This window comes from Heterodontus francisci, chromosome 13 (assembly GCF_036365525.1).
Source record: "Heterodontus francisci isolate sHetFra1 chromosome 13, sHetFra1.hap1, whole genome shotgun sequence".
Taxonomy (NCBI): domain Eukaryota; kingdom Metazoa; phylum Chordata; class Chondrichthyes; order Heterodontiformes; family Heterodontidae; genus Heterodontus; species Heterodontus francisci.
Genome location: NC_090383.1, coordinates 79777430 through 79795021, shown reverse-complemented (window position 1 = coordinate 79795021; position 17592 = coordinate 79777430). Strand labels below are relative to the sequence as shown.

Genomic DNA, 17592 nt, shown 5'->3' with positions numbered 1-17592 from the left:
AGTAAATAGAATTGCTGTCTATTGGGCTGTTAAGTACTTTAATTGCCTCTCCACAGCGTGGATGTGCGAAGTCCACCATCCATGTCAGCCGCTGACAGTAAAATCCGGAAGGGATGTCAATACGTCGGACTTCTGGTCTGACATCTTCTGTCCCGATTGTATGCCTCCCCCTCCCACACCCCACCTCTGTTCTCGTCTCCAACGATCCCTTAAAATTCAGCCCCATTTGTGGCAAATGTGCAGTATCACAGCACGCCAGTTTAATAAGGATATAATGAGATTCATTCATCCACCAGAGTAATCACTGAACACCCCATTTCATGTTGAAGCAACACTTCAGGTACCTGGGTAGAACTGGGGCATTGTGCAGTACAACCTAATTAGGGTTTCAAAGAACTTTGCACTGCAAAGCGGCATCATCATGAAGTCCCTGGAGGAGGAACGGGCCTGGCACATTAAGAGAATGACAAAGAGATGCAGAAAAAGCATGCAAAGAGCCCAAAGCCAACAGTGAGAGCCATTCAGGACATATGTGACACCTTCTCATGTAAATGTGCCAATTACATTAATAGTTCTATCAACATCTTTCTCAAATCTTCATCGGGTACTGTGTCTAAAATTTTCCTGAAGCTCAAAATTTTATGAATCAGGGCTCCTGATGAGACATGCAAGCACATTTTCTTAATCTCTGTGCATATATTGATTTCAGTACAACTGGATTTCTTACCATATTTTGTATAAGTGATGTGTTAACATTGATGATAGTGTGTGAGATATATGCTTATGCTCAGTTTGGTGCTATTCACAGTGCTGTCTCCATAGTGGGAGTAAATGAGGCTCCTGCCTGTTGTGTGCACAAAAGAATCTCTTGGAATTGAGGTGGCACTCACTTCTATCTGTTTTTTTTCTGAGATGGACCTGCTGCTGGCCATGCCATTTCTGTTGCCATTTGTGCAACCAGGACCTGAATACTTTCTGGTATCTCTGTCAACATTGGAGCAGGTGCGAAGCAGGGTTCAGATGTGTCCTCAAAGGCAGCACCATCAACCATGCAATTCTAGCCATTCCCTGATACTAAACACTGCCTCTGATAGTGGGCGTAATGACACCAATGCACTCAGTTAAATCTTGTCTAAGGGTTCTGTGTAACCAATTCCCAAGTCTGTCAAAGCTAGAAGAGATCGTTGTTACACTCTGGGACCCCAGACCTCTATGAACAGTCTGCCTTAGGGGTTCTGGTACAGGAAACTTCACTGCCAATGTCCCTAGAGTTGCTGTATACATCATGAATGACTGGAGTGTTGTAAAACAATAATGAAAGATTGCACCAGTTGTTAGTGGGCTCCTTCACCATCTGCAATATGCTGTCATGACATTGAACACACAACTGCTTGATGCTTAGAAAGCACTGTTAGAAAACAAATACCATGTGCTCCAGATTTCCAGACTCAGCAACCAATAATGGACCAAAAACAAAAAGTGCTGAAAATACTCAGCAGGTCTGAAGCATCTGTGGAGAGAGAAGCAAAGTTAACGTTTCAGGTCTGTGACCTATCATCAACACTTTCATCAGATCAGTTCTGATGAAAGGCCACAGACCTGAAGCGTTAACTTTGCTTCTCTCTCCACAGATGTTGCCAGACCTGCTGAGTATTTCCAGCATTTTTTGTTTTTGTTTCAGATTTCCAGCATCTGCAGTATTTTGCTTTTATTAACCAATAATGGGCATCTGTTTGCTCTGCAGACAGCACATTGCTCCATTTCTTTTGACATATATGTGCCTGGGTCTTTTCATTCATGCTATGCCTTTCTCTTCTAAGTCACTCTTTAAATCCTCCAAAATGGATGTCTCTGAGCTGGGACTTGGGAGGGATAAAATGAATGACTGTGAATGCAGTGAAGTGCTGGCACTCTTGATTTATTGGGATCTGTCTATAGTTGCTGTGGCATACCTAGCAAAGGAGAAGAAAAAAACAGATTACAGTGGTATCTTGATGAGCAGCCTCATAATGACTCGGGCTCTAGGCTGGGTTTCCTCACCTTCACCCTGCGTGGGTTTTTTCAGGGTTGGAGGAGCTTATTATTTATATGATACATGCTTTAATATTTCTAGGTATTGACCTTCTGTAAACATGATGTTAAACTATATTGTGCCAGCCTGGCTCAGTTGGTAGGACTGTCATCTCTGGATTTGAGGTTTGTGGGTTTATGCCCCATGCCAGAGTTTGAGCTCCTAGACAAACAAGCAGCAGTACTGAAGAAGTGTTATATTGTCAAAGGTGCTGTTTCTCGATTGAAACATTACACTGCGGTCCCATGTGTCTATTCCAGTGGTTCAGATGAACGTTAGGATACTCAGGAACTATTCGAAGAAGGGTGTGTCTGGCCAACATTCTTCCCTTAACCAATACACAGAAAAACCAAGTAGCCAATTACTTTTCTTGTTGGCTATTGGTACAAAATTTGATGTGACAAGGCACTGGATAAGTACATTGTGAATAGAGCCATTTTATATCTCCCCACGTGCTAATGCTGTAGCTGTAAGCCTGTTGCACTTGGGTGCTTTTCAGAAGGAGCATCAGACAAAAGATGTGCTGCAGAAAATAATCGCTTTTTTCTTCACAGTATTAGCAAAATGGAAAATGTATATACAAAGCTCTTATATATTAGCTGTTTTAATTGGATTCTACCTATCCTTTGGATTACTCTTGCCCAAATTTGTGTTTGTAATTTTGAATTTTTGCATTGCAATGCATTTCAAGTACTTATTCTTAAATAACATTCTTGACTGAATTAACCAGAGTGGGAAACAAGTATGTTAATTGCAGAGCGGAAGAGATACAGATTAAGTATTTTTTATGGACCGAGGCACCAAATTCACTATTTAAAGGTGTATTTTCTGTTCAGCTGGTGCTAATTCTTGGGTAGTTATTATTTGTTAAGAACACTTTTTAAATAATTTTAGTTAGTATATTCTCAGAGCCATTAAAATATCAGCCTCTAATGTTAAAGCACACCTATCAGAACCTCTCTCATAAACTGTTGCTTTCCGGGATCATTGTCCATTGTTTGTCATCCTGGTCATGTTTCAAATAGTAATTAGGGCATAATTATATTTTAAAATGCATCTGTTTATTTAAAATAAGTTTACCTTCAGAAAAAAAAAGCTATATTGGCATCGCAATAAACATTTTCTGATTGGCAACTCATTACTGCTGATAAAATTTCAATGTTGGGGGCTGGGAAATTGAGCAATCAGCACTTCTGTCCAGTGCCTTGTGAAAATACACCCAAGCTTATTTCCATTTGCGCTCTATGCCTGCGCAATTTACTTCTGCCACTTTTGAATGAAAGCCTCATTAATTATGCATTGCAGATGCAAATGATGGCCTTTAGCAAGCCTGTTGATATTTCCAATGTTTAGTGGACTTCCAGCTAGCATAAAAGAGTGGGGCTTAAATACTCAATTTAAAGATCCAGAAGCAACCAGTTTCTGATGGAATTTTTAATATATTTTAATTTTTTATCCAATATAAAGTGTTTTGGTGTATGAAAATTAATTGTATAGGTAAGATAAAGTGCATTAAATTATTACTTATAATTGTACAGGAAATTTAGGTTCATTAATATGATTGATTTTACCGTTAATATTACATGTTCTTTCACGTACTTTCTGGATTCAACCAGAACAGGATGGGAATCTTTTTGTAATTACAAAGCAATAGAATGATTTTTACTAATATCATAGGGAAACTGACTTTGTAGGAGCTATTTCCAAGTGTTCGACTGAACAAGAACATTCTTAAAGAGGTTAACAAAGTGACCTGTTCCAAGATTCTATTAGTCAATGCTGAGCTTTGTTTTGAAAGCACCCTTATCAATATATTTAATGCTTTAATTGTGACTAGTTGACGGAAAAAGTGGGCTGCACTTTATTCTGGCGATGGGTGTCCCAGCAGTGGGCCAGAAGGCGGGGGGAGAGCCCACCTCGGCCCTCTGTCAGATCTCGGAAACCATTTGACGGCAGGCAGCCAATTAACTGCCCACCATCGGGGATGCCATCCCTTTCAGGGATGGCTTCTGCCTCCAGATCTGCTGGCCAATCCTCAGCCTTCCCTGCCCTGGACAAAATGGCAGGAGGCCTGGGCAATGTTGGGAACAATGCCCCTGCCATTTTGATTGCCCATCGCCTCCCCGGTCTCTGTGCCCGTCCCTAACCATCTGCCTAACAGTTACCACCTAAACTGGCTCTGTAGGCTCCAGGATAGTATGGAGGTAGTTGCAGATCAGTTCTAACTGCTACAAATGCTTTTTCAATCAGCTTGCACCATAGAGCCAGTACTATTAATGGCAGTCAAGGTTACCAACGCACTCAACATTTTTTGGCTCCTGCTTTCTTTCAGGCTAACAGAGGTCATCTGCATTGTCTGTTATTGTCTGAAGTGACTAGCTCACAGAAAACAAACACAGCATTTCAGTGTAAGCCGAACAATTTAGTGAAATGCTGGTGGTTAGCATATCCCGCTGCTTCAACTGTCTTTCTTCTAGTTAGCACCAGGAGCCAACGTGCTTGTTAAATATCACAACCCTGTTCAATTATCCACAACAGCAGTGTTTGCTTTGCAGGGGCCTTGTGCAAAGGTTTGCTTTGGGGCCCCTATATTTTGTCAGACAAGGAGAAAGTTTTTCCAGAACTTGCTTTTTGTGACATTTTTAAACTGAAGTAATGATGGTGACTACATGATAATCCTGGAAGCTTTAGTGCCAGGTTTTTATGGTAGCAGTCTGCCCCTGATCTCTGTGTAGAGTGATTTACATGAAATCTGTGTGCAGAGCCATCTGACATATAGTTGCATGTAATCTACATTGTTGTGTCCTTTTGAGCATAATGATGCATAGCTAGCATAAAAGCCACTGAGAAAAATTGGGTGCAGTGTTATTGAAGCAAAGGTGAGGGAAAATGAATATTGCCCATCTTTTCTGTGCTTTGCACTCATTTTCAGATATTATTTAAGTGCTCAACCCAGGAATTCTACTTTGAGACAACCTCCCTCCTTCAAAGATTCAATCCTGTCACTGCGGGCTCCAATTTTCTTCCCTACTGAGTGAAAAAGCTGATAGACCTTCTAAATAATATGTAGGTCACTAGAGATTATCTCCACTTTGCTCTGTGAAAGTGCAATGGTGATGCTTTGAGCTGGCATCATAACATATACTGGTAGAAAAAAGAAAGCAGCTGTAGCCACCTAAAACTACTTGCCCATTTGTATAAGGGCCCATGCAATTCCATGTTTGAACAATTTGTGAAACCTATGCATTGGGTTTTGCTTAACAGTGGTAATGCACTGAATATATTCCATGTCTGTGGAAAATGTTATGAATGTTTTTCTGCATCTCTATGCTCTGTGTTTAATGGGTTAAGAAATAGTGTATGTCAGTTTATTTGACCTTCTCTGAAGAAGCACACTTCTATTGTATTTTGGCAGGGTTCTGCTGTTGCAGTTACTCCTACTAATGATAGAGGACAAACATATAATGATAACCAGTGGCACCATATAACTGCTACAAGAACTCAGGCTGAAGGAACAATTGTTGTGGATGGCCAATATACAGGTAATTTATTTAAAAGATAACATCAGGTTATGTGGATTGCATTAGATAATAAATGTCACACATCAGGATGCAAAATATTTATGCTAAGAATGTTCCACAGTGCAATATTATTGCCATATTATGTGTATATTACAAAAAGAAACAAGAAGTTTACTTAGTGAATGCTATTATCTTTCTAACAGTAGATATCATTAATATGGTTTGTAAATCAAAATTCATTAGTAAAATTTGTGCAAATAAATGAACAGATATCCTTCTATTTCACTTAAGTAATATCAAGTGAGAACCAGGCCATATATAATAAGTTGAGAGAGGCGATGAAGAGGAAAATAAGACTGGCACAGAGAGAACATAAGAATAGCATGGCAGCTAACATAAAAGGGAACCCGAAAATCTTCTACTGGCATGTAAAGAGTAAGTGGGTAGTAAGAGATGGGGTAGGGCCTGTTAGGGGCAAAGAGTGTGATATATGCTTAGAGGCACAGGACAAGGCTAGAATACTTTGTATCGGTGTTTACTAAGGAAGAGGATGCTGACAAAATATCAGTAGAACTGAAGGTGGTAGAGGTAATGGATAGGGTGAAAATTGACTGGAAGGATGTACTGGAAAGGCTCTATGCTTAGAGACAGCATCCCAGGTTGCTAAAGGAAATGGAGGTGAAGACAGCAGACAGACTTGCCAGGATCTTCCAATCTTGCCTCAATATGTGAGGTGCCAGAGAATTAGAGAGTGGCAAATGTGACAGCCTTATTCAAGAAAGGGTGTAAGGACAGTCCTAGCAACTACAGGCCAGTCAGTTTAACATCAGTGGTGGGTAGCATTTTAGAAACAATAATCAGGGAAAAAATTAACAGGCACTTGGTGAGGTTTCAGTTAATTAAGGATAGCCAGCATGGATTTGTAGCAGGCAGATGGTGCTTGACTAATCTAACTGAGTTTTTTTTTGATGAAGTAACAGAGAAGGTTGATGAAGTGTTAGCAAAGGATGTTGTCTACATGGATTTTAAGAAAGCCTTTGACAAAGTACCATATAAAAGGTTGGTTAATGAAATGGATGCTCTGGCTTAGGGACAGAAAACACCGAGCCATGGTAAATGGTTGTTTTTCAAATTGGAGGATGGTAGCAGTGTTCCCCAACATTCAGTGTTAGGACTACTGCTTTTTTGATATATATAAACAACTTGGATGTTGGAATACAGAGTAAAATTTCAAAATTTGCTGATGATACCAAACTTGGAGGTGTGGTAGACTGTGAGGATGATACCAATCAACCATAACAAGACAGAGATTGGCCAGCAGAATGGGTAGAGAAGTGGCAGATGGAATTTAGTACAGAGCAGTATGAGGTGATGCAATTCAGGAGAATGGATATGGGGGAGGGGGCAATAGAGCCAAATGGCACAGTTCTAAAGAGTGTGCAGAGACAGACGGATCTGGGGGTTCATGTGCATAGATCTTTCTAGGTGGAGCACATATTGAAAGAGAGTAGTTAGCAAAGTATATGGGATCTTGGGCTTCATAAATAAACATATTAAGTACAAAAGCCAGGAAATTATGCTGAACCTTTATAAAGCTCTGGTTAGGCCACAACTAGAGTATTGCCTCCAGTTCTGGTCACCATACTTCAGGAAGCATATGAGGGTCTTTGAGAGGGCACAAAGGAGATTTACCAGAATGGTTCCAGGGATGAGGGACTTTAGCTATAAGGTTAGGTTAGAGAAGCTGGGGTTGTTCTTGGAGCTAAGGAAATTGAGGGGAAATTTGATAGAAGTGTACAAGATTATGACATGTTTAGGTAATGTAGACAAAGAAAAGTTGTTTCCATTCACTGATGGTACAAGGACGAGGGGACACAGATTTAAGGTTTTGAGCAAGAGATGCAGCAAGTGGTAATGACCTAGAACACTCTGCCTACAAGGGTGGTGGAAGAGGAGGCGATTAATGATTTCAAAAGGAAACTGGATGGGCATTTGAGGAAAATAAATTTGCAGGTCTACAGGGATAGAGTCGGGGAATGGGACTGATTGGAATGCTGTACAGAGAGCCGGCATGAACTTGTTGAACCAAATGGCCTCATTATATGATTCCGTAATGAAGATTCAGTGCCCAATTTTACCAAGCCCACGATGTCTGGCTCCATGGTGGGGGGGGGCCGGAGGATGGCTGCGGAAGAGGCGCGCCATGGAGCTTAACACTGGGAAGGCCCAGCCTGATGTTCCCAGCGGCGTCGAGGCTCTGTGGCGGCCCCACCTCCGCTGTGCAACGGAACCCTACATATTTAAATTAATGAAATGAATAAATTGAAATGAACTTATCCGCAATCTTCCGGACCCACCACAATCCTTAGTGCGGTGGCCGGCACGTTCGCGCCTTCAATTCTCTGTCTGTGGAAAGGCGGCGTGATACTGGTGGGGAAAGGGGAGGTGTTAAGATTTCCAGTAGTGGGGGGGGGGGTGGGGAAAACGGGGTCAAATAAATGTAATGAACGTGGGGGATGGTGGGAATGGATGAATTTTAAACTTTGTGCAGTCTTGAGAGGGAAAGGTCAGATTTAAAAGTAAGTGTTTTGGGGGGGTGGAACTGTTTTGTAATGTATTTCTTTACAGATTTTTATGAATAAAGTATATTTTTGGGGAAAAAGGTGTTTTGGGAGGTGGAACGGCAAATAGTTAATGTAATTGTTATTGGGGGGGGGGGTGTTGGTGGGAAAGCGGCATTAGAATTTTATTTGATAAATTTTGGGGGGGTGTATCTTTAAAAATGTAAATATGCCAGCAGCGCTGGCTACCCTTTAAAATGGCGCCATGCCTGCGCACAGGCAGCTGATCCATTGCTGGCGTTGGACAGCCCACCCACTCCACGTGAATTGGGTAGTAGTGGGGGGTGGGGGGGCGAGCTGCCCTGGCTATTTAAATGAGCCACTGCACAGGAGATTGCAGTGGCTCTTCGGCATGCGGGCTTCCATTTTTTGAGTTCACTGCCGGGAGCAACGGCGGCTTCTTAAAATGCAACTCTATGACTCTATATACTGCCATGTAGTGATTGGAATGGTCAGGTATGTCTGGTGAGATATATGCTTACTAGAGCTATAATGACCTATTAACATGTAAAAAGAACAAGAAATGATCTTCAGGCCCACAAAATTCATTCTATTCCGATAGAGGTCAGCCACATTTACCCATCCCTTAGGCACACTGGTCTGAATTTTAAGTGCCAGCCACCGATTTCGGTAAAGAAAACAGCAGCCCGCCTGAGCAGGCCGCATGTTGTGGAGCCGCCGCGATTCTAAGTGCGGTGGCTCATTTAAATAGCCGAGGCAGGCCGCCCCCCCCACCCCCATCAAATCAAGTGAAGGGGGTGGGCTGTCCGTCCCCAGCAACGGCATCAGCTGCCTGTGCACAGACACTAGCGCCATTTTTAAAGGGCTGTTAGCCCAACTGGCTAATTTAAATATTTCAAAGTAAAATAAATTAAAATAAATAAGTACATTTCTTTTGCCCCTCTCCAACCGCCGCAATAACAATTAAATTAATTATTTGCCCTTCCTTCCCCCCACCCCCCAACTGCACAAACCTTCAACTACAACCCCTCCCACCATCCCCGACGTGTTAATTTGACCCTGTTTGCCCCCCCTCCCTACACTGCCCCTTTACTTACCTCCTCCCCCCTCCCCACCAATGTGGCGCCTAGTTTCCCTGGACGGGGATCCGAAGGTGCGGGAATGCTGGCAACTGGGCCGAAGTTTGCAGCGGGACATCAGGCGATGATGTGAGCTTCATTTATTCATTCATTTTGATTTATTTAAATATTCAAATTGGGGTCCCATCGCCGACCAGCGGGGGACGCCGCCACAAGGCCTCGCCACTGCTAGTGATACAGGGCCAGGCCCTCCCAGCATCGGGTTGCATGGTGGCCCTCTCCCGGAGGCATCCTCAGGCCCCCCCGCCACGGAACCTGACGCCTGGAGAGAACAAAATCCAGCCCACTGTCTCTGAAAGAGGCAAAATAAGCAAAAAACCTGCAACCAATTTAAGAAAAACTGGTAAATTCTTCTCCAACCCCAAAAGCCAGTCAAGCATTAGTTGTCCAGTACTCATTTTCATCCCAGCTTCTAACATTATGTACATAAAATATCCTCTTCACTCAGGAACTTGTCAAATTCCATCTTAAAGTGTTGTGATGAAGCCAGGTCTGTAGCATGTTTTAGGTGGATGATCCTGCTATTTCCATTTACACCTCCTCTGGACCCATCTTCTGTTTCTTTATTTGTCCTGTTACCACCCCCTTTTGCCTTGCGCCAGCTTACACTTTGTCATTTAATCTCTCCTGCTTCTTACCCTATCATAGAACTCTCCTTTTGTTTTCTCCCTTACCCATTTTCCTTTCCTCCATACTTGCTTAAACTTTGTTACATCTCTATCTTTGTTTAGTTCTAATGAAAGATCTGGAGACAAATTTCTACAAAAAGAAATGCTTCCTGGCATTTGATCTATCTCTTTACCTATGAATTTTACATTCAAATACACAAAATTGATGAGCAGGAAAAGATCAGCTTTTCCATTAAGCCTGCCCCACACTCATGGTATAAAAACAGAAAATGGTGGAAATAATCAGCAGTTCTGCCAGCATCTATGGAGAGAGAAACCGAGCAAATGTTTCAGGTCAGTGACCGTTGGCTGGACCATCATAACTAGGCACTTCCTACAGCACTGCAGGCATGTGATTTCCGGGGAGTGGCAAAAAAGGAAAATATCTAAGCTTGATAAGGGAAACAATACTATGGGAAATTCCTCTCCAATACACTCAGGTGATCAAAACACGTCTGAAGATAACATGGTTCATGTGTTATCTACAAAGCCACTACTTTTTATAAATATGATCTCTGTCCCAGTCAAGACGGGTCTTTCTCCCTCTTCAAGGCACGGAGAGTTGCAGCATCCATTGCACCAGCCCGCAATGTATTTTCTACTGTAGAAAAGAGGAACTGCCTCCACGTTTGATGAATGATTCTGCTATTCCCATTTTCACCTCCTCTCGACCTACCTTCTGTTTCTTTACTTGTCCTATGACCGCCCCCTCCCCCCACATTTGCTTTGCATCATCTTGCATTTTGTCATTTAATCTTTCCTGCTTCCTACCCTATCACAGAACTTTTCTCCCTTACCTGTTTTCCTTGTGTCTGTACTTGCTTAAAACTTGTTACATCTCCCTCATTGTCTAGTTCTGATGAAAGGTCATTGACCTGAGACGTTGGGCTGACTTTTACTGGCAGCATCATGAACCCGACATCGGGTCCAATTTCAGGTCCCAAAGCCACTGGAGGTTGTTGCGAGATGTCACTCAGCATTTTGCGGTAGACGACCAATTAGTGGCTCGCCTGCGCGATCACAGTCCAATTAGTGATAGCAGGCACGTTCAGGAGGCGGGAGCTAGATGCGGCTATATTTAAAGGCCGCCCGTCAGCCATCAATGTGGCTGCAGGCAGACTGTATCATTGCAGAGTGTGCAATACTGGAGAGCAGCAACACAGCAAGCAGTCGTGTAAGGCGGCCACATGATTCAGCGATGCCTCCTTTTCAGCGATGTTTCCTGAGAGCGGCAGGAGGAGGCCTGACAGTCAGACTAAGCAAGCATGGCTGGAGGTTGCAAGAAAGGTCAGCTAACCTCAGAGGAAGAGATACACTCTAAGGATCCACCATCACAGGTGTGAAGTGCACCCTCCACCAATACAGATACATGCACCTTGGTGGGGATTCAGGGACAGTTAGAACAGGGAGCAAAAGGTGAGCCTCATGCCACAGATGACTAGGAGCAGGTGGTGGAAGCAGCAGCAGCTGTGGTGTGAGCAGTCCCCGTTGGAGGACGGAGGATGGCCTCTGCCATGCTCACCTGGCTGGAGATGCTGAGCATTGGGGGTCATATACTAAGCAGGTACTTGTGGAACAGCAAAGGGAAATTTGTGGCCACCTGTCATAGTTCGCTGAGGCAGTGTGGATCCTTGGGCAGAGAATGGAGGAGTCCATACATGTCATGAGCACTGCAATGCTACAGGCATATCAGTGCATGAGCTCCCCCATTGAAAGATTGGCCAAACCTGTGGAGAGTTATATGTGGCAGTCCACCGAGTGGATACAGAAGCAGCAGACTGGCATGAGCAGAATGCATGAAACATTGTGCAGCATTGACTGCTCTGTTGCAGTGATGGCACATAGATGCATGGACGGGCAGCCAGATGCTTTCCCACTCCTGGCCAGTGTGGACGTGCAGATGCGCTATGAATGGGTTGAGGGAGATAGGGATGATGTAGATGGAGCCACTCCTGAAGGGGCCCCATCTTCTGATGCAGTCCCCTTGACCAATCTGATGGAGACACATGTGATGCCTCAAGACCCCATGACCAAGGCTGCCCCTGATTGTGGCAGTGCCCATGTGCCATAGGCATCTCAGCTGCTGACCCACACACAGGAGCAGCCTACCTCGACATCTGCTTCAGTCACCGGGCGAGCACCCCTTAGAAATTCTCGTAAGAGGGCAGAGAAGCGGCATTAGCATCAGTTTGGGGTTCAATAGGGTGAAATCATAGCATGTATGTTTGTGGAATGAAATGGGTAGTTTTTGGACCCTTACGTGAATCATTTCATTATTATTAGAACATAATAACAGCAGCATAAGATGATGTCTGTGTGAGAAGACTGTGGGCTGAATTTTACTGGCCCCTCAACGCCGCGAGTTGCGACGTGGGGGGCCAGTAAAATTCTGCGGGGAGAAGTCCGCCTCGACCCGCAACATCAAGAAGTACCTGCCACATATTACCAGCGGCGGGGGGACCTTGGTGTGCCTCCCACCGCCACCTGGCGGCGGGCCCTTCATCTGTATATTTAAATTAACATTAATAATAAGTAAATAAACTTACCTGCAGGTGGCAGCCATCCCATGCCGATTTTACGGCCGCCATTCGTGCTTCGCACGCCTTCGGAACTCCATACTGAGTACTGAGGTGGGAACCTGGTCGGGGGGGGAGGAATAAAAATTTCAGGCATGGAGGGGTGGGGGAGCGGGGAAATCAATTTTTATTGGTTGTGTGAGTGATGGGAAGGGGTTGAAGGGCAAAAGTTAGAAGATTGGGGGGGAATGTTTGTGTAGGGAAAAAGGCAAGTGTTGGCCATTTCGGGCATTGAAATGACCATTAGGGGAGTTGGGGAAGGTCCATCCACATCTTTATTATTAGCTAATAAAAAAATTCACAATCATGTACCTTTAAAAATTAAAAGTAATTCTAAGGGCTTAAAGCCCTTTAAAAATGGCGCACTGCCAGGGATGTGACGGCTGCCCCCTCTACATCATCCGGGGCGGCTGCTCCACCCCCTCCATTTAAATGAGCCTCCACGTGTAATATCGTGGGGAGTCAGAGACGACACATCTGCGCGGGATACACGCCGCATGGCGCGCTCGGAAAATTCACCCCTGTGAGTGGACATGGCCACTGTATGGCCATTGGGGAAGTACTACCTGATGACTACTGGACACAAGGAGAAGTCTGTGTGGCTTTGAAATATTCATAACTGTGCAAATGATGAGACTGAAATATGGATGGGAAGGGTCCATTAAATGTTCTGCCAGCTTCAGGAAAAGCGGCTTCCCTGCCATCCTAGTCAGTGTGTTTTCCACTCGATGCGAGCTATGGACGGCCTTGCAGCACTGCCTGCTGGTCCTCATCAACTTCCTCCTCCGACGATGAGGAGGCATGCTGTCTCACATGGTCCATCTCCAGTTTCACCCATCTCTGCAGGGCCATGCTGTGCAGAGCACAGCAGACCACCACGATGTGTGACACGCTCGTAAGGGCATACTGGAGGGTGACCCCCGACCATTCGAGCCACTGGAATTGCATCTTCAGGATGCTGATGGCCTACTCAGTGGTGGCTCTTGTGGTGAGATGGCAGTGGTTGTATCGCTCCTGCACCTCTGTTGTGTGGTTGTCCACAGGGGTCAGCAGCCACCTCTTCAAAGGATATCCCTTGTTAGCTAGGAGCCATCCAACGAGGCTATCTGCTGTCTTGAACAGCTGTGGCACCTGCGACTGCCTAAGGATGAATACATCATGACAGCTGCCAGAAAACCTAGCGCACTCCTGAAGGAAACGCTTACGATGGTCACACATGGTCGCTGTGGGTGGTCAGTTGTGAAGTCCCACATAGGTCCCCCGCTGACTCCTAAAACAAGTCAGATGCTAAAAAATTCAAGATGACTGTCACCTTAACAGCTACTGGCAGCGGCATTGCTGCTTTGACATGTTAAGGAAGCTGATCCTTTGTTGGTACGCTTGATGCTGCGGGTATTGCCTTCTCGCCTCTCTGCCCTCGACCAGGACCTCTGCATCCCCATGCACCAGGGAACTGCTTTTGTTGCTGGGGCTGTTGCTCCTCCCCACTTCTCCAGCTCACCTCTGTGTAGATGGCCCCCATGTCCAGATACAGCCTCAATGACTAGGACCTCAACTGACAAATCTTGCTTGCGCCTTGCAGTGAGCCAGAATGAGCCATACTCCAAGACCCACCCTCTCATTCCACACTCCTAATCCTCGAGCTCTGCTTACACCATGGCATGTCAGTGGCTATGCATGATCTCCTGTTTGATGATTTTATCTTTTATACAGAGGATTTAATACCTGCTGCTTTAGTCAAGGGCTTCCTGCTGTGTAGCCGCCTCATTTGCTTGGACAAGGTGCTGAAACTGTGTGGGGCCCATGCATCTTTGACAAAATTGCAAATATGTCTCAAATGACCTCTCAATCACTTAATCGCTCTGCTTCTCTCTCTACAGTTTCTGCCTGGCTGATAAGTATTTCCAGCATTTTCTGTTTTCATTTCAGATTTCCAGCATCCGCCATAATTTGTGTTTTAAACACATAGTTCTTGTTCTCCCTCAACCTCTTTAAGTATATTATAGGTGCCTAGTCTGTTGGCCCTAACAGTCACTCTAATCCTATCACGCCTGTCCATCTCAAATAACCTATCCAAAATAATATGTGGGTAAGATTTTCTCTGTGCATTAGGTATATAAAATTGTCAATGCCAAGGTAAGAGTGTTTATAATTTTATTATACTGAGTCCACAGTGGATATCTGTTCCCATGATGGCTGGTATCATATGTTCAAATGTTGTGACTGTCACCACAGAAGCAAAGAATGGTGTACCTTTACAAACAACTGAAGCCATTGTTCCACAATGACTAGATGGCCCTGATTTTCCCTTGAATGTACAGCAATTTGGGATGCATTTAAGGGTGAACTGAATAGGAATTGTCATAAGATGCCATTTTACCTATTCCCTGACATCTGGCCTTTCCACTAGAGGTGATAGTGGATATTGAATCCATCCACCCATCCATTATTGCAAAGCTGGGGTGGTAAGAAAAGAAAGACCTAAATTGCCTAGTTCAGTCAGTCACAGAGTAATTGCAAAAGCTGTTAAATAATTATTTAAAAAGTAATTTTATTTCCCTCAAATAGCATTGCCAACAATGCGATGCAATGACAGGATCCACATCTTCAGACTGAGCTCCTGAAAGAGTCCACTAATTGGGGGCCAACTATGAATATTTAAATCATCCCTATCCTAGGAACTTTGTCAGGATCAAAACAAAGAGTACACTGCAGCTGGGAGGGAGCCCTGACCCAGTTCAGGTAGAGACTCTGTTGCAAGTAAAATCCAGACCAATAACTCCATACAGATTACATGGTATTTGGGGATTTTACCACTGTTTTGGCAATTGTGGCAGCCATGGCTTAGTTGATAGCACTCTCACCTCTGAATCACAGGGTTCCACGTTCAAGTCCATTCCAAGGCTTGACCAAAAATCAAGGCTGATACTTTAGTGCAGCACAAAAGGGAATGCTCCACTGTCGGAGGTGTCATCTTCCAGATGAGACATTAAACCAAGCCCTTATCTGCCTGCTCAGGTGGATGTAAAATATCCCATGGCACTACTTTGACAAAGAACAGGGGAGTTATCCCCTGGTGTCCTGGCCAGTACTTATCCCTCAATCAGCATCACAAAAACAGATTATCTGGTTATCACATCGCTGTTTGTAGGTGTTTGCTGTGTGCAAATTGGCTGCCGCATTTCCTACATTGCAACAGTGACTACACTTCAAAGTACTTCATTGGCTGTAAAGAACTTTGTGATGTCTGGTGGTCATGAAAGGTGTGATGTAAATGCAAGTCTCTCTTTTTCTTTCAATCATAGTCTCCATTTCTGCCTGTTTATAGTGAGTGTACTGGTTTATGGTTACTTAATACTGTCAGGTTTTGTTTTTTCAATGGTGGAGCTCACATCCTATAATTCCATCAATTTTCCCATGAAACCTCAACCTTGTTGATGACAAATTTCTATAAATTAAATCTAATCACTTAAATGCAAGTGATATAGTCTTTTAGGAACGTAAGAACAGGAGTAAGCCATTCAGCCCCTTGAGCCTGTTCACCATTCAATTAGATAATGACTAATCTGTACTTTAATTTCATTTATACACCTTTGTTCCATATTCTTATCCAACAAAAATCTATCCATCTCAAACTAAAATATTTCAATTGACTCAATTGCCACAGCTTTTTGGAGGCGTGAGTTCCAATACTTTGTGTGAAAATGTTCTTCCTAATTGCCCTCCTAAAAGGTCCAGCTCTAATTTTAAGATTACATCTTGTTCTGGATTCCCCACAAGAGGAAATAGTTTCACTGAATCCCTTTATTATTTTAAAACACCTCGATTAGATCACCACTCAACCTTCTAAACCCAAGAAAATACAATTCCAAATTTATTTGACTGTTTGTGGCAATCAGCTGTTAATATCTTAATGTACATCGTATTGTACATAGTTCAATCACACTGTAATTTAATTTCCTGAATGTAAAATAATTTTCTTACTGTAGCTTCCAGTGAATCACTTGCCAGTATAATTTTGCAACAATGACATCACAATTGCCTCTCTCAATTTTCAATCAATGTAATTTGAGCTCTACTTTTAACTCTCATTACTTTGTGTTCATTTTATTAAGACTATAGTGGGATAAAAATAATGGATGACAAAGTGAAATAAAAGGCGATAAATTTTATCTGAGGATGTACATGAATTGCCAAAGCTTTATTGTGGGAATGTGATATCATCTGAACCTGATATTAACTAGACAACTGGCAGCATCAAAAAAGCTATCTGTGTATTTGTTCCTGATTAAAACTTCATTATTTCTATCATCTGAACATTCAAATGATCAATAATGGTTAAGCAGTTGGCCTATTTTGAAGACAATGGAAACTCTTAGTAATAGAAAATATTGATTATTGCACTATCCTCATCCAAATTTAATTTGACAAAATACATAAAAATGTTGCTTAAGTAATTTTCAGTAAGTTCCATAGCATGTAATGAATGCTAATTTATAAGGGATGTCTCGGCAGCTGGGTTGATGCATTATACTTTCTATGAATGACACCCTGCTGCTTTTATGATATGTCAGTAGCGCAACAATGCATGGAGCTGCATTAGAGAAACTGACAACATAGAACATAGAACATACAGCACAGAACAGGCCCTTCGGCCCACAATGTTGTGCCGATCCTTTGTCCTCTGTCAAGGACAATTTAATCTATACCCCATCATTCTCCTTTATCCATATACCTATCCAAAAGCCTTTTGAAAGTCCCTAAAGTTTCTGACTCAACAACTTCCCCGGGCAAGGCATTCCATGCCTCGACCACTCTCTGGGTAAAGAACCTTCCCCTGACATTCCCCTTATATCTCCCACCCTTCACCTTAAATTTATGACCCCTTGTAACGCTTTGCTCCACCCGGGGAAAAAGTTTCTGACTGTCTACCCTATCTATTCCCCTGATCATCTTATAAACCTCTATCATGTCACCCCTCATCCTTCTCCTTTCTAATGAGAAGAGGCCTAGAATGTTCAGCCTTTCCTCGTAA

The 17592-nt window shown here is 43.4% G+C and overlaps 1 protein-coding gene across 1 annotated transcript in view; it reads left to right on the top strand.

Annotated features, from left to right (window-relative positions):
- The window catches only part of ush2a (Usher syndrome 2A (autosomal recessive, mild)), a 1262450-nt gene that overhangs the window by 387100 nt on the left and 857758 nt on the right, over positions 1-17592 (top strand). The window contains exon 23 of the mRNA XM_068045693.1: positions 5487-5613. Coding sequence (XP_067901794.1) covers positions 5487-5613 — 127 coding nt within the window. The remainder of the gene's footprint in view (positions 1-5486; positions 5614-17592) is intronic.